Here is a 23128-nt window from a genome sequence, read left to right as displayed (position 1 = left end):
AACCGGCGATAATTATCGATAAGCGTGCTTAGCGCTAGGATAATTATCGCTGGATTTTATCGCAGAGATAGCACGCTATCAGCGACGCTAATCTCCAAAGCGATAACAATTCCAGAGTTAGCTGCCAAATGTGCGATTATTGCTGGAAATCCAGCGATAATCGCACAGCGATTGGCGATACGTTGTTGATAGGGCAGGGCAGACTTAGCCATTATATCCACCTTCCATTGGATATAATGGCTAAGTCGGATTGAAAGCAGGCGTAAGAAAAGTAGCGATAAGCGCGGTTTGCGCTACTTTTCTTATCGCCATGCAAGTTAGCGGGAGGTTTGTTGATAGGAGAAATGTCCGTTAGTGACATTTCTCACGTTATTTTTGGGCGGAACGCCCACTTTGCATCTCATTTGAGATGAAAGCTGGGCGTTGTGGGAAAGGGCGCTAAGGCAAGGATTCATGCGATAGCGTGACCTTGCTGATTATGCGATAAAATTATCGCCGCTTTTCGCCCGAAAACGGATGCTAAAGCGGTAATCATTTTACTGTGGCGCTTTGATGATATGCCACTAAATTCTTACAAGAAAAAAGAGGTAGAGCCAAAAAGCACTTCTTTTTTACTGCTCGACAAAGAAAATCAGAAGAGGACATCACTGGTAATCAGATATTTAATTTGTTTCGCTTTAAACGAGATACCCTGTTCCCCTGGATGCCTCTGTTTCATGCCACACATCAGTCTGCGCCAGCAGCCATTTTGAAAAAGGTGTCTCCAGTGCCCTGAGTTATACCTATGACGTTGTTGATATACGCAATTCTTAATTGATTTGCATTATTTTTCTACAATCTCTAGACACCTGTTCAGGGAAGAAGTGAAATATATGACACACCTGAGATAAGCGCTGTGTAATCAGAGATAAGTCTCGAGCCCAAATGACTTTACATGTCATTTACAAAATATCCTTTGACAGGTGGTAATTAGCTAGAAAATTGGAAATGGACAAATTCTAAAGTTCTGGTGACAGTCCTTCCCAGAGGGCAATCATTTATTTCATTGGTTGTCACACTTCGCACCCTCCTGACAGGCCTGGGACTTTAATCTTGTGCACTTTTTTGCTTTCGGAAAGAGTAGCAAAATCATTTAGTGATCTCGGAATGACTTTCAAGCTAGGAGGAAGTCAGTTTACTAGAACTTTAAACTTTAAAACTGAAAAGCAGCACAGACATGAAAGAAGTCCCTTTTGGCTTTGAATAATATAAATGGAAGCATCTAAAATGAACAATATTCACTAAGGTCCTCGTTATGAGTCAGGCGGAGCAGAGTTACTCTATGGAATTCCACTATGACTCTGAGTGGGGAGACCTGGGGCCATATTATCAACAACTACCGATATTTCTCGGTAAAGAAGCTTAGCGACATTTTTTTTATCGCCGCGCATCGCCGGATTTTATCACAGAGATAACGAGCCATTAGCAACATTTATCTCCAATGCGATAAAATATCCGGCGATAGCGGCGAAATGCGTGAATATCGCTGGAAAACCAGCGATATTCACGCATCATCGCTAATAGGGTCTTAACCTGAATATCAAACTCCCATTTGATATACAGGTTAAGAACTGGTCTGAGCAGGCGTTAGTTTTCATCGATATTTGCGCTTAGCGTGAATTTTTTTATCGCTACGCCTGCCTTGCTAATAGGCGATGGCGACGTTAGCGACTGCTTTCAGTCGCTAACTGGTTGAGTATGGCCACTTTGCATGTCATTTGCGATAAATATCGCTGACATGCAAAGCGAGCCCCAAACCGCTCACTATCACCTAAAAGCTGTCGCTAACTGATGTTAGCAACAGCTTGCTAATAGGGCAATGAAATTATCGCCTCTTTGCGGCCGAAAATGGCCGCAAAAGCGGCGATATTTTCATTTCGACTGCCTTGGTAATATGCCCCCTGGTTCTCCCAGGCGGAATTTAAGTTCTGTAGAATTCCACGACAAAGTTTTGCCACCACAGCAGGCAGGAGTCTCACTTTGTTTGTTTTAACTTTATTACAGGGCAAAGCATGCAATAATCCATCTCCTCCTTCCAGCCCCTACTCCTACCTCCTGTCATCCCCCACTACACCAGAGCTCACCAATTACTACTCACCAAAATTGATCATTCACCTTGCCCGAAAAATAAACACGCCTTCCCTCCCTACTCTCTGCACCCACATCCAGCCAAAGGTCCCTGCATACTTTTACCACTTGCTCAAAATATATATTTATGAGTACAACACCACGGAATATAGAATGAATTCTGTGTGGTTTTATGACCATATTGACCCCACATGGTAATTTTGCATTTAATTTGACAGTACTGGGGCAGATTTACCACATGGTAACAGCACAACCACATTTGATTTTAACATTACTTCAGTACTATCCAACTTGTAGTGAGGGCCAACTTGTCTATTTATTTTAAAGCTGTAGACATTGCACAGCCAGTTGGGAAGAATATCTGAAAAACATTTCTCTTGAATGCATTTAGCAGGTTGTTTAAAATATTTTTCCAAATGAAGGCAGGCTAAAGACACAAAGTTTTAGTGTTTTCAAGTTCTAAGACACTAGGGGCATATTTACAATAACTGGCACATATCAGCAGGGATGCGCCAGTTATTGTGCGCCACAGCTCCGCCATCATGGATGCGCCGTATTTACTATGGGGCGCACCATGGGGCAAAAATGGCACAGATGCGTGACGCATCTGTGCCGTAAAAGTGGCACATTGCTGGAGTTGCGCCCCTGCGCAGGAACGCCTACATGTGGCGCAGGGCTTTACAACGTGATGCATCACCCAGATGCGTCACGTTGTAAGTACCCCACACCATGGCGCAGGATTTGCGCCATCCCTGCGTCACAAAAGTGACGCTACGGCGGCATAAATGAGGCACAAGGGGCTTGTAAATCTGCCCCTAGGTTGTAAGGTTTGCAAGTACTCAGTTTTGAAATCTTTGGATAAGAACACAATACACGTTTTGCTGTTGATTTTCACAACTAGGATAATATACTTCTTGTTACTCTGAGGGTGGTCCTGTTCTCTTAATTTTTTGCCAAACCTGCTTTATTTCCAAAGCATCCATAATTTTACCTGCAATAATCACTTGCATCCCCAGGCAAGGTCACCACACTAGGGGCCAGATGTAGGTCGCCAAATACCGGTCGGTAACGGCCGATTTCGGCCGTTACCGACCGGTATTTGGGATTTGACATGTAGGTGGCCTTAATGTTACAGAATCTGTATATTTACCGATTCGGTAAATTTACAGAATCGGTAAAATACCGAATCTGTAAATTTACAGATTCTGTAAATCAATATGTAGGTGGCACTGTAATCAGTGCCACAGGCCCTTACCGAATCGTTATTTACCATGGAATATTATTCCATGGTAAATAACGAATTCCAGTGTACATGCACATCTGTGCATGTACACCTGTGCCATGTGGCACACAGACATGCCCTAAGGGCATGTATGTGTGTCACATGGCACACAAGCCAGAAACAGGGGTGCAACAGGGCGTCAAAGTGACACCCTGTCCCCCTTGTAAAATCGGTAATTTTACCGATTCGGTAATTACCGTTTCGGTATTTGCTATTGAATCCTATGGGCTTCAAGGCCCATAGCAATCAATGGCAAATACAGATTGGGTAATTACCTAATCGGTAATTACCAAATCTTACCGATTCGGTATTTTTACCGTTTTTTTTACCTACATAGCAATTACCGATTAGTAAATACCGAATCGGTAAAATTCGGTATTTACCATTCGGTAATTTGCTATTACCTACATCTAGGCCTAAATGCTTTGGGGCAGATTGAAGAACACTTTGCATCACAGTTTTGATGCAAACTGGAAAAAGTGATGAAGTGATTAATTGTATTTACTTTCCAGCTCAACACATATTTTGTGCTGGAAAGTAGCCCTAAAGTAACACAAAGTAGTGCTGTACTATGCACTACTTTGTGTCGGGGGGGATACATTGACACATTGATGTATACAGGGATTTGCAACAAAAGTGTACATGCCCATGAGGTAGATGTAACATGGGAGAAAAGTCTTCTACGGAGTCAGAGATTTGCATGAACTCCGCATTCTCAACGGAGCACAGAGTAGACAAAACTCCGCTGGCGGAGCGGAGTTCTCCGCTCGGGGTTAGTCTTGACTCTGCACCCAATGGGAACAGTCCAGCCTGAACTTACAGGCCAGGTCCTCTATGGAATGGAAACAAGCATACTAGAACTAATTTCGGGGTTTCACCCCTCATCAGCCAGGATATCTTGACTCCAGTGGCATGGAGAGCAACGGAACGCACATCTGGGCATACCCGTCCCACTCGGGGTGACAAATGCAAATTCTACGTGAAAGGGGGAGACATTTACATTGCCATTAAAAGCCACGTAAAGTGGCTGTGTGTGGCCTTGTAAATATTCAGTACAAAAGGGGGTGGTGATGGACGGAGCATCTGAACCAATCAAACACTCACACCCAGTCAATAGATCTGGGTTTAATCCATTACCGTTCTTTAGCCCACTCTGCCACCCCAGTTCAGACATGGCTATATGCAAATCAGTCTGACCCTGTGCCTCATGGGAACAGTCCAGCCCGAACTGCCAAGTCATGCCTTCCCTGGACCGGAAAAGGGACTCTGGCCGGTACAAAAGGGGGTGGTGATGGACGGAGCATCGAGTCAAAAGATCTGGGTTTAATTCTTTAGCCCACTCTGCCACCCCAGTTCAGACATGGCTATATGCAAATCAGTCTGACCCTGTGCCTCATGGGAACAGTCCAGCCCAAACTGCCAAGCCATGCCTTCCCTGGACCGGAAACAAGCTTCCGAGGACCGGTTTCTGGCATTACAGCCGTCTTCAGCCCAGCTTGCTTGAATCCAGTGGCAAAGTGAGCAAGGGACTCACGTCTGAGCATACCCTGCCACGCTTATGGCGGCCAAAAGCGGTACAAAAGGGGGAGGTGATGGACGGAGCATCTGAACCAATCAAACACTCACACCCAGTCAAAAGATCTGGGTTTAATCCATTACTGTTCTTTAGCCCACTCTGCCACCCCAGTTCAGACATGGCTATATGCAAATCAGTCTGACCCTGTGCCTCATGGGAACATATTCTGTAGCACATTGCACCAACGGAGCATCAAATAAAGTGAGGCTCTGGTGGTGCAAAAGTGCTACAAGAGGCCTCATAAATGAGGTCCACTGTCTATGAGCACGTTGAAACCGGTTTTGCATTGTGTTTTTCCATCATTTTTAGAGTTTCTGCTATACAGTGGCATTTATACTGCTCTGGTGAAAATCTCTCTGCAGGAATAAACAGTTTATCCGACTCATGAGCAAAACGGATACTTGCTTGAAATGCCAGCTAGAAACAGAGGATATATTTTCATGATGTGGAGCTTTAATCAGTTACCAGTATTATATTATTGCAGAGGGTGCACGCGAAGGGCTGCTTGGGCTGAAGCAGGTCCCCAGGATGCGTGGGAGACAGGCTGGCACAGCTATTCATTATTCCACTGCAGTGAGCTATATGGGACAGGAGCTATTATCCGAGACATACAGGCAGACGTCATATGAATAATGAAAAAACGGTGCAATGGCATTATTTATGAACTCATCAAAAACGAATGCCTGCATAAAAATTTGCACCATTTTTGTAGCACATTCTAGAAAATGTATAAAAGAACAGAAGCTTCAAACCGTAACTTTGATCTGATATGCAGGATTTAATAATATAAAAGTCCAATCTTTTTTTAGCATGTTTTTATCATATTTCCAAAAATAACACAAAAACATACATATTTATAAAAAAAATGTCAGTTCCTCCACATCGGTACACTATTTGTCATTGGCTAATAGACCACTGTTCAGCTGGAAGAATGTGTGTCCAGCTGCGCCGGGGTCCACAAGCTCCCTCCCTGTACAATAATGTGGCCATCAGTGAATGCCATGGTGAGAGAAACTGAATTATTGATTTAGAAGGGGGATGGTAGCCCTACTGTGTTTATAAACGCTTACGGCCACATGCATCATTGTTGGTATTTGCGATTCCTAAATTGCGAAAATTAAGGAATCGCAATTTAGAAATCGCAAATCCCTATGCATTAACAATTCGCATTTTTTTTGCGATTTCTTATTTTTCCTTATTTGCGATTCCCAATTTTGCGAATCGCAAATAAGGAATCCCTTTACATTGATTCCTATGGGCCTAGAGGCACATAGGAATGAATGGGAAGCCATTCTCATTTTGCGATTCACAATTAAGGAATCGCAAAATGAGAATGCTATTTCATGGGTGCAGGGGGGTCCAAAGGACCCCCCCTGCACCCCTGAAATTAAACTTTAAGAACATTTTTAACACACACACATGCCCCAAGGGCATGTGTGTGTGTAAAATGAAACTTTCAAAAATGCACTTTTGTGCATTTTTGAAAGTTTTCGCAAATCACCACAAAGTTCAACTTCATGGTAATTTACCTCTTCCAATTTGCGAATTCGCAAAAAAAATGTTAATGCATTGCATTTAAGAAATCACAAATTGCGATTTCTTAAATGCAATCGCAATTTAAGAAATCGCAAATAAATTGCGATTTCTTAAATTGCGAAAATAGCAAAAAGTTTAATGCATCTCAAAAAAGAGATTTGCATTCGCAAACGGATGAATTTTGCAATTCGCACCGTTTGCGAATGCAAAAACCCTTGATGCATGTGGGCATAAGGGGCTTATTTAACAGCCCCTTGCGCCGCAGGCCCCTCACGTTTTCGCATGTTAAAACTCTGCTTAACTTCTGGTAGAGAAGGCACCAGCAGCACGCAATTTCCGAGAGAAATGGGTTTCAAGAAGAAGCAAGCACTATAAAAGTACAACTCAATAGAATTACAGAACTAATTTAGAAAAACCAAATAAGATGTAATGAGCAAAACTGCACAAAAATGATTAAAACGGATTAAGAAATTATGGATTTTTAAAATTCTAGGGCAAGTAGCAAATAAAAATGAATGCTTTTGACAGATACAAATGTTGCCATGATTTCAGGCTGGCATCTACAGAGCTGGGGATAGGTAAACCTAACTGGGTGCACCAGTTACAGAACTTCTCCGATTCCCAAAATCTTGCAATCGGGGAAAGCAGATTTCTGAAGTCTGAGAAGGTCCCTTGAAGTCAGGTATGTCATCATTGAGCTTAAACTGAAACCTTCAATTTTGTCAGAACGTCAGAGCAGGTCAAAGTGTGATTTTGTAGCCACGGAGGTTGCGTCACAGCTGTTCATTGCCTGAGTTCTACTTTCAGACTTATTCTCTTTATTCATATTTTCCTGCAGCTGTGCAAGCACAAGGGCCAGCGATTGTTCAGATAATCTTCTTTGTAGGTCCCCCACTAGCCTTGAACGCTGGGTGCACACGCTCTTAGGGGATACACCAACAATCAGTAGCTGGTTAGATCTCTCTTTTCCTCAGGAGCTGTTGGTGCCTTTTCTTAGTCTTACAGAATTCAGAGATATTACCAAGTCCCAATATTTCATGATTTGAGGACCTCACTGCAAACCTCTCTGACAGAGCCCAGTTCTTCAGAATAGGAACCTATGCACCAGGACTCTCTCCAGCCAGGGCCCTGTAGGGTCAAGTCTTGGGTACTCACAACTGGCCAGTTGGAATATTAGAATGGGGGCACTTATCTGACTTTACTGTCCCTGGTGCGGGAGGGTGGGGGTGGTGAACCACCCCGCTCCTGCACCGCTAAATCTCATAATAAGGCCCTATGCCTTTTTGGCTTTTAGGCAACCAGCAGAACCTTTTTATTCTTTTTGGCTTTTATGCAACACCCTTTATAATATTATCTTTTTCACTGCATATATCAAAAATATACTTTCACCTTTGAATTTAAACTTTGATAAAAAGTGGAAAATACATGTTTCTACTAACTTCCAGTGCTGACCTTTGAAAATTAGATTGACCTTCACTCATAAGTAGGTTTACTCAGGAGGATATGTAACTGACTACACAGTAACAAATATTTTTGCATTCATTTTGGGGCTATTATATTCTTTGCTCGCCTTTTATATATTAAGTCATGGATGTCATTTTGGGTCACCAAAGGTCACAGCTGTGAACCCTGGCTCATCCCTAATGGCCCCTGGTTCTGCCTTTGTCACCCCTGGCATCAGAAGTGTTAAAATCGGAGCCATGAACACAGGACTAGTTCGTCCTCATTGACGTCAGTTGTGGCTCCACTTTCTTTGTTTTCAGTCAATTTTGTATTACAATAATAGTGAATTATATCATAATATTCACAAATAGTGTAATAAAAAACGTAGGCCAATTACCTGGAAAATGACCCAATTTTGCAACTGAGGTAATTAAAACATGCTTGTTTGTGGGTGAGAGTGTGCTTATGGAAGAGAGTGTGTGTATGAAGGAATGAGTGTATTGTAAGCATGAGTGTGTAATTGAACGTAATGGTCAAATGGCATGTGATGTAAGTTCTGCTACCCCGAGTATTTTGGTGAATTCACATTCATGCATGAAGGATCCAGCCGTGGTGATTTAAAGGGGACAGTTAGGGGCAACTTACATAAATATAAAATTAGGCTTCCTATACAAGACACTTTTCGCAATCTTTTGTTACCGAATTGCTGTAAGTTGGCAGCCAGCTTGAGTAAAATGGTATTGTTCTTTGGAGCCACACATTTTAGTTACAGATGTAGGTGATATAAATATACACTGCAGGACACATTTGATAGCTAAAATCAATGAATTTTGGGCATTTCCTGTGCTGCCTTACTATTTATTGCCTTACTCGAAAGCTAAATACACCAGCAGGGTGAAACTAAATTTACAACATATGTATAGGGAAAAATCACACATCCTCTGACACTAAATGGCAGTATCACAGTGCATAGACTTCTAATATCGACAAACCCAATCTCAAAATGTGGGCAGACTACTACAAAATACCATTTCTTATACAAGTCTTGGTCCCAGACAGTGTTTAATTTGCAAAATAATAAGTGCCAGGGCTCTCGTCAGGAGGCCACTGCAACTTGCACCACACATTGCCCCTGCCATACTGCTAATGATAGTAGCAACACACCTACTAACCATCGCACTCCTACAAGTCTGACAATTAACACTATTTCAGGACCCAAATGCTATAAGAGTGGCTTGGGCGGCAAGTAATAGTAATTTTTAATGGATATCAAATTAATAATTAACTGTCCTTGTGGTCATCTTAAAATTAGCCAGACAGCGCCACCTTTTGGCAGACTGTCACAAGCGCTGGTGTTGACAAGCTATTGCCGGTGCCGCGCACCAGAAAGCACGGGCTCAAATTAAGCTCTGGACCCAGGCCAGTACCAGTTTTTTTTTAAGTTATCATAAAAAAGCTAGGGCTGGCTTTCAAGGGTTTATGGTAGTGAAGTAAATAAATCTGATTGGCGGGCCAGTGTGGGCTGGAGGAATCAAGAGAATGAGAACTAGTGCCCCTGGGCCTTCTTATTTTCTTTTTTAGGACATAGTACCACAATGATTTTATCTGATTGTATTGCGCTATCAAATTCATTTATGATATAATTTGTCTGTTTTTAATGTCATACTTTTGTACTTTGATGGTTCTGGGTAATCGAATAAAGAATTTCTGAATAAAAAATAAAAAAAGAGCATGAGAATGGTTTCATCCTGTATTTTTGCCAGATATATTCAATAATATATTTTAAAGTTATTAAATTACTAGCTACATCTTCCATAAAGCAATTGTTCTGCAGTACTGGGTTCATAAACTGCCTAAATTGTCAGTGAGGGCCGGAGGGCTTAATATTTCATTTGTATGTCTCATTTTAATCCACCATGTCTGAATAACTTTGGTTCTCTGTGCATTATTCTCTTCAGTTTTTCTCTGACACCTTGTTTACCAAATGTACCAGTAGAACATCTTTCATTCCCAAACGCAAAATAACTATTTGATTTTTGGATGACCTTTCACTCCTAGCATGAAGGCTATTTTTAAAGCCCATTTTCTGTAATCTTTCACGCTTTTTGCACCTTTTATGCCACTGCATTGTTAGTCCCTGGTCATAATGTAGTAGTGGCCATTTTAGCAGCTATTTCCAGATTATTTTGCTTCCTCCACATTGCTTCCGATATTTGTAGGTGGTTTGTAGGGTTACATGAAAGAGGAGGCCTTGTTTTGTTCTCTTCTCTATGAGTCCTTTCTTTGCTTCTTGCAATGTCTTCAGTCTTTCTTTAATCTCCGCAGCCACATCCAGGAAGAAATACATTTGTGATTGCTCCACCTAGAATGTCATCACATGTAGGATGATCAAAAGGGAACAAAAAAATGGCGCATGGTATCCGAGATACAGGATTCTGTTACCACACCTGTTCTAGCTGATACTATATGTTGCTGTAATCTCTTCACGTAGGATGCGCATCTCGAAATTATAACCTGTTTCCATCAGCATTTTTCAGGTTGGTTTGCGGTTGGAACTACCGGGACACCGGTAATCCTGTTGCCACCAAAACCAGATTAACAGGACCACTAGTAAATGGATCCTTAGAAATACTTTACTTTTACACTACATGTGTGTTTTGTTCTATTTTGTGGAGCAGTGCCATCAGACTAATTTGGAATGGCAACTCCTCATTGACCAACATAATATTTACCTTCTCAAATCTCGCCCTAATTGGAAACTGTAGATTCTTTCTTTGGATATTTGTTGTTGTTGGAACTTGCCCTTCTTGCAGGGTCATCCCCAAACTTTTTGCTTCTTCCTCACTTATTTTTCCTGACCCGTGGATGTTGGCAATAGGACTCTGCGCACTTTACCACTGCTGATCAGTGCTAAAGTGCATATGCTCTCTATGTAAATTGTTATCATGATTGGATATACATGATTGGTATATTTGTTTCACCATGAAGTCCCTAGTAAAATGCACTGGGTGTGCCAGGGCTGGTGTTGACAAATGCTACTAGTGGGCATGCAGCACTGATTGTGCCACCCACAGGAGTAGCCCTAAAATGATGTCTCAGGCCTGACACTGCAGTGCCTGTGTGCAGTTTAGAACTGCCATGTCCTCCTGGTCAGTGTCCCCACTGACCAGGCCTAACCCTTCCCTTTTTGTGGACATCAGTCACCCCTATGGAAGGCCCAAGGTACCCCCCTGGGCAGGGTGCAGTGTATGTGAAAGGTAGAGCATGTACTGGTGCAGGTAACATGTTCTGGTAGTGAATTACAGCCATTTTCGTTTTTCACTATTGTAAGGCTATCTTGCTCCATAGATTAACATGGGGGATGCTGGCTACAGTGGTTAACAGCATTTCTTCCCATAGGAACAAGATAGGACATAAGTATCTAGTATCCCTGAACTCAGAATTTAATAACACATCTTTTAGGAAAGGTTGTTTTTAAATCCTGTGTTTGAGAACAGCACTTTTAGAAAGTTGCTGTTCTCTTGTCTGACCCTTCTGTGTGCCTGGGCCTGTTTGTGTATTGACTGTCTGGTTTGAGAGTGACAGGGGCTGGGGAATTCCCCAGGAGGCTGGCTGAGTCAGCCCTAGGCTGAATGACTGCATTTGCAACTTGAGTGGTGGGAGGAGTTAGCACCTGGGCCTGAATAGGACTGTGCCCGCCCCCCACAGTGCTGGCTCCACCCCCTGTGGTGCGTCTGATGTCTCTGCCCTGCACTGTGAAAGAGAGAAGGAATCATGTCAACAAAGTGCTCCAGGGCTGGGCTTTCCCCCCACAATGCTGGCTCCACCTCCTGCTGGGCGGCTGAGGACCCTGCCCCTCACTCTGAAAGGAAAGAAGCAGCCAGCAAAACAAAGTACTCAGGAAACACCCAGAACTGGTTCAGGCCGGGCTCAGGGCCCACATGCACAGAGAGAACAAAGACTTTAGGGGTATAAGTACAGGACCCCTGACAACAGAAAATTAGATCATCCTGGAAATCAAGAAGGAACCTCTGCCAAGGAGAAAGCTGAAACTGAAGAAGGAAGATTGTCCTGCTGTTGCTCTGCTGGACTGACCTGTTGCTTTGCTGCCAAGGAGAGGGGAAGGACTTTGCTGCTGAGCTGTGTCCCCTGTCTTGAAGGAATCTCCAAGGGCCTGAGAAGAGCTGGCTCCCTGTTTTGAAGTCCCAGGAACAAAAGGACTTCACCCCCAGCTTCCCTGAACTCTGCTGAGAGAGTTCTGTCCTTCCTAGAGTGCTTGATCCAGTTGTGGGGCCTCTGGAAGTTGTACCTGAGCTGGGAAGCTTGAAACTAAGCTTGAGTGACTTTTGAATCTGAAAAGTGTCGCATCGCTCGCTTGCGGAGCGCATCCCCGACAGTGCGAGAAGTTTCCCGCCGCTACGGAGGTCGAGATCGTCGCAGCGCCTGACGCCGCTGCCAGAGACGCCGCATCCTCCGTTTGCGGGACGCACCAGACCGGTGCGGGAGAATCGAACATCGCTGCGAGTATCGTCGCAGAGCCTGTCGTCGCTGGGTGAGATCGCCGCACCGCTTGCTTGCGGACCGCATCACGTCGCTGCGAGCATCGTCGCAGAATCAACGCATCGAGGAGCTGCGAGAGAGAGGATCCCCGCTGGACCGCGCATCGTCGCCCCGGAGATCGTCGCAGCCCCTACGAGATCGTCGCATCGTGCCTTTGCGAGAACAGACTTCCTACGGAACCTACGCATCGGAATCCATACAAGTGGCCTTCCTCCCCATACAGACCGGATTCGTCGCAACACGCCCGCTGCTGCAGCGGGGCTGTCGCATCGCCTCCCCAGGGTCTCAGGAGCAACGCATCGCTTGTTTTCCACCGCACCAGCTTCTGCTTTTGGAACTTTGTTGCAACTAAAAGGTACTGTGAGTAAACGTGACGCAACTGTGAACTTTTCACGCATCAGTAGAGAATTCTATCGCAACGTAGAGAATTCTAATGCAACCTTAAGATCTCTTTTTGAAACCATATTCTTGAACTGTGTATGTTGGATTTTTGTCGTTTTGGTCTTGTGTAGTTTAGATTAAAAATACCTTTATTTTTCTAAACTGTTGTGGAGTCGGTTTGTGGTGTTTTCACTGTGTTACTGTGAGTGTTGGTACAAATACTTTACGCATTGCCTCTGGTTAGCCTAGACTGCTCGTGCCAAGCTACCTAGAGGCTGAGCAGGGGTTATCTCAGAGGGTTATCTCCTTGCCCTGACTAGAAGCAAGGGTCCCTATTTGGACAGTGGTACCTACCTCTGACAACTAGAGACCCCCAGATCTAACATTGGTGGTCAGGCGGTGGGATTTGAACTTGTATTTGTACTTGACCCACAGTAATTGGTGTACATCACTAGTGAGTGCAGACCACTACGCCACCACATACTGTTTGTTTTTTCCGGTGTCCTCCTGGAAGTATTTTTGGATATTGAGACTCTGGTTAGTGTTGCACCTGTAAAATCCTGCCAAAATGGAAGTCAACTTTTTCCACCTGTGCATTTACACAGAAGAGGAGATAAAAGCCTTTTGCAAGAAGAGGGGGCTGCCCATTGAGAAAGGTTCCACAAGGAGGGATCTTGAGGCATGCCTGTATTCCCATGAGGCCAGAATTTGGGAAGCAACATTAGCAGATGATTCTGAGGAGGATGACTTCTCTGACAGTGAGGAAGAGAAAGATGAGTGGCTCCTTGCTGCTGAGCAAAGGTGCAGAGAATTAGACCGGCTAAACAAGGAAGGTATGATCCGGTGGGCCTTAGCCCAGAAAGAAAAATGGGATGCTCAAGGAAGGAGCTTTGCTGAGTTGGAGGTGGAGTCCAGCTCAGAAGGTGGCAGCATGTTTAAGATATCTAGTGCTGAGAGAAAGGTACAAACACCCAGAGATGTGGCGCCTGACTTGAGGGAGGGGGTCAACATACACCAGGTGGTCCAGGTTTATGATGTAGTTCCAGTGGAGTGCAGTGTCCCTGAAGTAGATTGGGGGACTGGCACAGAGGACCATATTCCTAGTGGTGGGAGGGACACTCTACTGACTCTAGATGAGAGGTACAGGGAGAGGGGTTTCCCCATGGTAGAAACCTTGGTGTGTGTGTGAAGACCAGCCAGAAGAGTGTGGGTTGTGTGACAGAGACAGTCAGATACTGTCTTGCCAGTCTCAGGAGAGTGGTGTGGGGTACTTGTGTGAGGCACTGGAGGGTGAGGCAAAGGGTAGCTTGGTTAACAACTGTGGGGGGCTGTGTGATTCATTTGTTGGAGAGCATATTTTAAGTCCCTGTTTTCCAGAGCTATGCCAACACCCGGTGGAGTGTGAGTTCTCTGATCCCAGAGAGCTTGCGTTGGAGGCAGACCTCTTGGTGGATTCCAGAGAGTCTGAGGAGGCATTGGGGAGTGATCCCAAAAGGAGTGGCTTAGATATCTTCCAGACCTGTGAGGTGGAAGAGGTTCAGTGTAGCCCAGTTAGGTCCCAGTGTAGTGGGAGGGGTGTAGGGGCTCATGTCCGGACTCAGTGGAGAAGGAATGAGTGTGGGACGGTGTGTCTCATGGTGCCCGAAACCCAGTCTCAGGGCCTAGAGGGTTCCTTAAGGGAACACCAGGTTGGGGACCTAGACTGTACTTGTAGGCCATTTGAGGAGGATCTCCTAGTGTCTGGCGAACGGGGAGTGCCTGTAACCAGGCCTCCATCAGTTCTGGTGTCTGGCAGTGCCGCTCCATTTGGGAGGGTGCAGAAGTCCAAACTGAGGGGTGAGAGGGGGAGGGAGTCCCCAGTGGGTGAACCAGTGGGTCAGGGACCAGTCGTAAGGGCTCAGTCCCCAGTGAGTGACCATGGTGACCTCACTTCTGTCCTGGGGGATCTTCCCGCACTGTCAGGTGGACAGGGGTCGGGAGATCTGCGCCAGGCAGACTGTCACAGGACACATGAGTTGTGTGTCACCCTCAAGGGGGTACTATGGGAGTCCCCAGAAGTCCTGGCGTGCCAGGCAAGTGTACAACTGCAGGTATTGGTCCCTGGGTTGGGAGACCAGGTTCAGGATTTGCCTGACCTGGAAGGAAGGACATCTGTAACCAGTGTCCTGACCAATATGGTTCCCAGGGGTACCCCTCCAGTAGGGTGGGTGCAGCGCTCTGGAAGGGGGTGCAGAGGGAGGGAGTCCTCGCCCCTGACCCCGGTACAACCTGAGGGGTTAAACCCTAGGTTGGGAGACCAGTTGCTGGAGGGAGGTCCTGGACTGGTAGGAAAGTTGTGTTCTTGGTTGTCTTGGTGGACAGGGTTGCCCCTGGAAGGAGGGCAGGAGTCTCACCCTGGGGGTGGACTGGGCCACACCGTTGTGTTGGCCAGGTGGGTACTGTCTACCAGTATAGGCACCTCAGTGAGTGAAGTCCTGGTGCGCCAGGCAAGTGTTTCACTGCAGGGGTTAGTCCCTGGAGGGGGAAGCCAGGTTCAGGTGCTGTCTGACCTGGAGGATTTGGAGCATAGGTTTGAGGGCCAGGTCTGGGGTGTCCCCCCTGACCTGGAATACCAGTTGCAGGATAGCAGCCCTGACCTGGTGGGTGAATGGTGCAGGATACCTGCCACAGGTGCCCTGACTATTCTAGAAGGGGTTACCGCTCCAGGTTGGAGGGTACAGCGCCCCAAGGAAGAGGAGGGCCGGCTGTGGGGAAGCCCTCCCCAGCCTCCTGTCCAGCCACCGGATACAGGTCCGGGACTGGTGGGTCAGTGCCAGAGTGTCAGACCTGACCTGACAAGAGAGGGAGTGGACAAAAGGTGCCAAGCACCTGGGGCTACTGCCCCCCACTCTCTGACGCCACAGAGGTTTGAGCGCCCTGAGAGGCATGAGGCCTGGGTCTCATCCCTGATCACTGTTGGTGGTCACTGTGGCTTGCTGTCAGTCTGTTGGGACACACCTGTGAGGAAATTAAGGTTAGGTGCTGCAGAGGTGGTGTCCACAGGTGAGGAGAAGGGTTCCACATGGATTGACATGGTGGACCCTGAGAGTATGGATAGAGTGATCCAACTGGGTTTTGGACGGCGTAGAACAGGACTGCCCTGTTGTGTGGGTCAGTTTCCATGTTCTATCGCCTTAAGCAGGGAATACCATCGAGGTATCGATTGGTCTACCCTGGCTTTAGGCTGGAAGGGGGTTGTGTTGGAACTGGCCCTTCTTGCAGGGTCATCCCCAAACTTTTTGCTTCTTCCTCACTTATTTTTCCTGACCCGTGGCTGTTGGCAATAGGACTCTGCGCACTTTACCACTGCTGATCAGTGCTAAAGTGCATATGCTCTCTATGTAAATTGGTATCATGATTGGATATACATGATTGGTATATTTGTTTCACCATGAAGTCCCTAGTAAAATGCACTGGGTGTGCCAGGGCTGGTGATGACAAATGCTACTAGTGGGCATGCAGCACTGATTGTGCCACCCACAGGAGTAGCCCTAAAATGATGTCTCAGGCCTGACACTGCAGTGCCTGTGTGCAGTTTAGAACTGCCATGTCCTCCTGGTCAGTGTCCCCACTGACCAGGCCTAACCCTTCCCTTTTTGTGGACATCAGTCACCCCTATGGAAGGCCCAAGGTACCCCCCCTGGGCAGGGTGCAGTGTATGTGAAAGGTAGAGCATGTACTGGTGCAGGTAACATGTTCTGGTAGTGAATTACAGCCATTTTCGTTTTTCACTATTCTAAGGCTATCTTGCTCCATAGATTAACATGGGGGATGCTGGCTACAGTGGTTAACAGCATTTCTTCCCATAGGAACAAGATAGGACATAAGTATCTAGTGTCCCTGAACTCAGAATTTAATAACACATCTTTTAGGAAAGGTTGTTTTTAAATCCTGTGTTTGAGAACAGCACGTTTAGAAAGTTGCTGTTCTCTTGTCTGACCCTTCTGTGTGCCTGGGCCTGTTTGTGTATTGACTGTCTGGTTTGAGAGTGACAGGGGCTGGGGAATTCCCCAGGAGGCTGGCTGAGTCAGCCCTAGGCTGAATGACTGCATTTGCAACTTGAGTGGTGGGAGGAGTTAGCACCTGGGCCTGAATAGGACTGTGCCCGCCCCCCACAGTGCTGGCTCCACCCCCTGTGGTGCGTCTGATGTCTCTGCCCTGCACTGTGAAAGGAGAGAAGGAATCATGTCAACAAAGTGCTCCAGGGCTGGGCTTTCCCCCCACAATACTGGCTCCACCTCCTGCTGGGCGGCTGAGGACCCTGCCCCTCACTCTGAAAGGAAAGAAGCAGCCAGCAAAACAAAGTACTCAGGAAACACCCAGAACTGGTTCAGGCCGGGCTCAGGGCCCACATGCACAGAGAGAACAAAGACTTTAGGGGTATAAGTACAGGACCCCTGACAACAGAAAATTAGATCATCCTGGAAATCAAGAAGGAACCTCTGCCAAGGAGAAAGCTGAAACTGAAGAAGGAAGATTGTCCTGCTGTTGCTCTGCTGGACTGACCTGTTGCTTTGCTGCCAAGGAGAGGGGAAGGACTTTGCTGCTGAGCTGTGTCCCCTGTCTTGAAGGAATCTCCAAGGGCCTGAGAAGAGCTGGCTCCCTGTTTTGAAGTCCCAGGAACAAAAGGACTTCACCCCCAGCTTCCCTGAACTCTGCTGAGAGAGTTCTGTCCTTCCTAGAGTGCTTGATCCAGTTGTGGGGCCTCTGGAAGTTGTACCTGAGCTGGGAAGCTTGAAACTAAGCTTGAGTGACTTTTGAATCTGAAAAGTGTCGCATCGCTCGCTTGCGGAGCGCATCCCCGACAGTGCGAGAAGTTTCCCGCCGCTACGGAGGTCGAGATCGTCGCAGCGCCTGATGCCGCTGCCAGAGACGCCGCATCCTCCGTTTGCGGGACGCACCAGACCGGTGCGGGAGAATCGAACATCGCTGCGAGTATCGTCACAGAGCCTGTCGTCGCTGGGTGAGATCGCCGCACCGCTTGCTTGCGGACCGCATCACGTCGCTGCGAGCATCGTCGCAGAATCAACGCATCGAGGAGCTGCGAGAGAGAGGATCCCCGCTGGACCGCGCATCGTCGCCCCGGAGATCGTCGCAGCCCCTACGAGATCGTCGCATCGTGCCTTTGCGAGAACAGACTTCCTACGGAACCTACGCATCGGAATCCATACAAGTGGCCTTCCTCCCCATACAGACCGGATTCGTCGCAACACGCCCGCTGCTGCAGCGGGGCTGTCGCATCGCCTCCCCAGGGTCTCAGGAGCAACGCATCGCTTGTTTTCCACCGCACCAGCTTCTGCTTTTGGAACTTTGTTGCAACTAAAAGGTACTGTGAGTAAACGTGACGCAACTGTGAACTTTTCACGCATCAGTAGAGAATTCTATCGCAACGTAGAGAATTCTAATGCAACCTTAAGAACTCTTTTTGAAACCATATTCTTGAACTGTGTATGTTGGATTTTTGTCGTTTTGGTCTTGTGTAGTTTAGATTAAAAATACCTTTATTTTTCTAAACTGTTGTGGAGTCGGTTTGTGGTGTTTTCACTGTGTTACTGTGAGTGTTGGTACAAATAGTTTACGCATTGCCTCTGGTTAGCCTAGACTGCTCGTGCCAAGCTACCTAGAGGGTGAGCAGGGGTTATCTCAGAGGGTTATCTCCTTGCCCTGACTAGAAGCAAGGGTCCCTATTTGGACAGTGGTACCTACCTCTGACAACTAGAGACCCCCAGATCTAACAGTTGTGTATTTTGCCCACTAGTGTCATCTGTTCCAACGTTTTCAGGGATCGCTCTAAGAATGCAATTTCCACAGTTGCATACAATTTGCTGGATGTCAGACATCTTTCCTGTCCTAAGGTACTGATAGTGATTTATCAGCCTCAATTGCTGGATTTTCTTGAGCATAGAAGAGTTGTAGTTCTTTTTCATTCAGAGGTTCTCTCCCACCTATGGAGCAATGTTTCTGCTAACATGGGGCTCAGTGGCCTCACTAATTCTTTGAAACATAAAGTGAGATGTTATTACCATACCTAACTATAACATCATTATAAACTTTGCTTTTTTCAATGAAAGTTTTATTTTTTACTCAAAGTAAAATCTTATTAGCACAGTAGGGTATAATGTGAATTTTATCAAGTGTTTTCATTTCAACCTAATGGCTAATATTTTTTTTGCCACAGGTCCCATAGGAACAATTAATGACAACGCCTTGTGTCTTTCTGTGACGTTTCCTCTTTTTGAGAGTAGCAGTGCTACAGTACATAATTTTGGTACAGCAGGGCCTACAACACATTTAGAACTAATTTGAGTATTTGAAATCGCTATTTTCCTTCATTAGAAGGAAGCTTCCACCCTTTCAACCTCAGTTGGGAGTAGAACTTGTGTGTAAACACTTCTTTATGCTGGTCCTTCCATCTTTTTTGGGAAATATTTAAATTTCTGGGGGAATTTCTCCAAACAAAATGTGGCATATGAACAGGATAGACCTGAAGAGTTAGAAGAAGAGGAGATTCTGGAAAGAACAAAGGATTTTGTTGTATGGGATTGCCTGTCAATCCCTCCGGGACAAAAGAAAGCAGTTGAGCAGATGTACTGCAATGCAGTAGTCATTTAGGAAATATAGAATAAGGAAGCAAATCCAGGTGAGGCATCTGAGATATGTTTCTGTGCTGAGTGAACAGGAGTAGGAGGAAGTGGCTTCAACATCAAGCCCTGGACCATCTGTGTGATTTTACAGAGGTCCTGCAGGACCATACGTGTTCCAGACTGCCTCCTGTGGAGGTACAGCGGAAGCTGCCAGTGGACATTTTTTTTCATATTTTTTACACCCTGGCAGTATCACTTTACGAAACCCCCTGCCCCTATCACGGGGCACCGTTACATCTTTATTTTTAGCAGTTTCAAAACACAGGGACTGAATTTGCATGTCGTGCAATGGCAGTCTTGACATAACTGCTTGAATTGCAGCCAGCTAATCAGATCACTTAGTTCTTTTGGGACTGGTAGCTGTCTGGTAGTATTGAAATGAGTGACAGGAAAAGAGCCCTCTCGGCCAATCCGATCTCTCAATGTGTTTGAATTTGTGGTCGTGCTGGAGTACTGAAATACTCCAGCTGGACTAACCACCCAGACATCACTAACTTTTAAACCCTAATTTCTCAAACATCGCTGAAGAGATTGAACCAAATTAAAAAGCATGCTTTCTGAGTAAAGAGCTAGCTTTCTGCCAAATATGGTGTCATTCTGTTAAACCATTTTTTCTAAAACACTTCCCAAAATTCCTAAAGGAATTTGCTTGGGGTAAAAACTTTTTAGGACCGCACAGCTGCCTTTTTCTTAGCCCCCAACTTGAAGGATCAGCCCAAAAACTACCATGTAGGAGCTGAGGTGAATTAACTTTTTTGGGGAAAGTACTGTGTTAAAATAACATAAAAATGAATGTTTAAAAAATAAAAAACACTGAAATTCACCAGTTATAGTTCACTGAACTAACTATAACCGACACCCCCACCATAATTGGCTTATCACTAGCCCTGTTGAAAATGTGTACTATGGTGGAGTGATGTGAGTAATTTAAGTAATTACACATTACTCTTGTGATGTGATATTACCGAAATGATGCCAGCTTGAATAATTACAAGATTTTAGGAGCAAAAATCTTACCGCAGGTGCACAGGAACAACTAATGAACAGACAGTGACTGGCTCTTGGCTACTGCTGTTATTGTACTGTAGCATTTCGGACTATTTTCTTAGCAGGACAATGCATTATGCACTGAAAAATTTGAGCTAAATTGCTGGATTATGCTTCTTTTGCAATTATGCATAAGTATGAGTCATTTTACGGTAATTGAGAGTAATTATGCCACCGAGAATTACCCCAGTTATGCCCACCCGTACTTATGACCTCACGTATTACATCAGATGACAAGTTCAATGACATCACTGTTGACACATTTGAATTGTATACTTATATTTTGCCTATTTTCAACAGCTTTACATTACATATATTTACAACTTTAAACACATGAAATATGGTGCTTTGCCAAGTTATTACGCTCTAAGCAGGTGGGAAATGTGAGCTGGGGGGGCGGGTACTGGAAGAGAGCGGAAGTAGGAGGATTCAGACAGTAGGGCGAAAGGGAAAAAAGTGCTTTGGCAAGGGGGTGGAGTAAATGCCCCTTGCCATAAAAACGTTTGGGATGATGGGAACAGAGACTTGCCTGATGTGCCAAAGTCATCAGGTCGCAAATGATTTTATCAGTGATTTTCTCTGCCCAGTGAAATCAACTCTAGTGTTCTAGTAACCAGGAAAACAAGATGAGGGCCACCTGCCTACTTGTAATTGGTTGAAGTGGAATTTTACTTGGTCATTCTGCTCTGACCATCTTGTTTTTGGGCCCTCAATGGCCAAAGCTTGGAAAAATTTAATGCTGGATCACAGTGACAAATTAACTTTCTTCAGAACTTTCTACTTATGGACTGTCCAAATGTGGTGTTAGGAGAGAGGCTACTGAGATCTAAGTGGGTGACCTTCAGGTTACTCAAATCATGTCAGACAACCCAGAATTAACTCTTCTGAAGTTAAACATTTGAGTGCAGTTAAATTGGTTAATAGTAACACCTATATTGGCAGAAAAACCCTCAGTGGCACTCTGTTCCGCCAGGTTTGACTTGCTGAAATTTAACAAAGTTTGAGAACTTTATCACATCACAATTATTGGTTGCAGGAATCTCTGCACAACACAACATTGTGACCTTTACAATCCAGGGCTGGGAAGGCTTTGGGAAACTCTAGCGTACTCGTGATCATGGCCTAAGGGTTCTAAAGCTGAATATAATATGTTTGTTCGCTGTCGCAAAAGTGCAACTCACCATCCTATTCCTTCTGTAGGGTCATCAAGTGAAACACGAACGATGTACAAGAGGCAGGAGAGCAGCTTCATGGAGAAGTTAAAGAGGCGTATTCTGAGACCTGCAATGAATATTAGAAAAAATTCTATTTGAGAGCCAGTTTTCAAACTGTACACAATGATCCATTTACAAAACATTCATTTTAGGCATGTCAATAGACATCAACAGAAAAATACAAGTAAGCTAGCTTGAGGCTCCAAGCTTTTATAATGAAACACAATTTCAATTTTGGAATTGTTCCAGTTTACTCAAGTAAACAATACGATTTGAATAGGGACTGATTACGCGGTATGGGTTTGCTGGGCATGAAATTGACCACATAAGCGGTGAAACTGACTATCACGTGACACAAAACTCTCAAATACTGATAAAATTATCTCTATTTCCAAATTATCTGCATTTAAATTACAAATCTCCCATTTTAAGCTATGAATTTGCCCCATAAGCCATCAAATTGCTACTATGATGTGTAAAGTTTATTATCCAACTAGCAGCCCGTCCCGACGTTGTCCGGGTATGAATTGCTGCCGGCCAGTAGTATATTGTTTTGTAGGATTTCGTTTTGATAGCATTTCTTATCTGTGACAGGCCTGTGAAATGCTCCGATTCACAGTGCACTGCTGATGCACTTAAGAGTGCGCGTTCAGTAGTGTGTGAACTCGAGTTTCCCTACTTTATTTTTCCTTGCAATATTATATAGCGCAAACTCGACAACATGGCATGAGCACAATTTACATTACAGAAGAACACATTCATTTGTGGTAGGCACGGGGAGACTTTGGGCCCGATGTAGGTAATTCCTATTTACCTACTCTTAAATACCGAATCATACCGATTCGGTATTTAAAAAGTAGGTAAATAGGAAGGGGGCAGATGTAGGTAATTCCTATTTTAGAATTACCGAATCTATAGGATTCGGTATTTACCGATTCGGTAAATACCGAATCCGTATTTCCTATTGATTCCTATGGGCCTTGAAGCCCATAGGAATCAATGGGAAATACCGACTCGGTATTTAACGAATCCGTAAATACCGAATCCTGCAAGGGTGAACGGGGTGTCACTTTGACACCCCGTAGCACCCCAATTCCAGGCTTGTGTGACATGTGGCACACCTACATGCCCTTAAGGGCATGTCTGTGAGTCACATGGCACAGGTGTACATGCACAGATGTGCCCTGTACACCTGAATTCGGTATTTTACCACCCAATTGTATTGGGTGATAAAATACCGAATTCTGAAGGCCTGTAGCACTGTAAACAGTGCTACCTA

General features: G+C 45.2%; 1 protein-coding gene across 1 annotated transcript in view; it reads right to left on the bottom strand.

Annotated features, from left to right (window-relative positions):
• Window positions 1-23128, bottom strand: part of KCNT1 (potassium sodium-activated channel subfamily T member 1) — a 739470-nt gene that overhangs the window by 561483 nt on the left and 154859 nt on the right. Inside the window, exon 4 of the mRNA XM_078640347.1 lies at window positions 21817-21916. Within this exon, the coding sequence (XP_078496473.1) occupies window positions 21817-21916 (100 nt within the window). The remainder of the gene's footprint in view (window positions 1-21816; window positions 21917-23128) is intronic.

Source organism: Lissotriton helveticus, chromosome 5_1 (genome assembly GCF_964261635.1).
Source record: "Lissotriton helveticus chromosome 5_1, aLisHel1.1, whole genome shotgun sequence".
In the NCBI taxonomy this organism is placed as follows: domain Eukaryota; kingdom Metazoa; phylum Chordata; class Amphibia; order Caudata; family Salamandridae; genus Lissotriton; species Lissotriton helveticus.
Note: the sequence above shows the minus strand (reverse complement) of the source record. Positions and strands in the feature narration are given on the sequence as shown.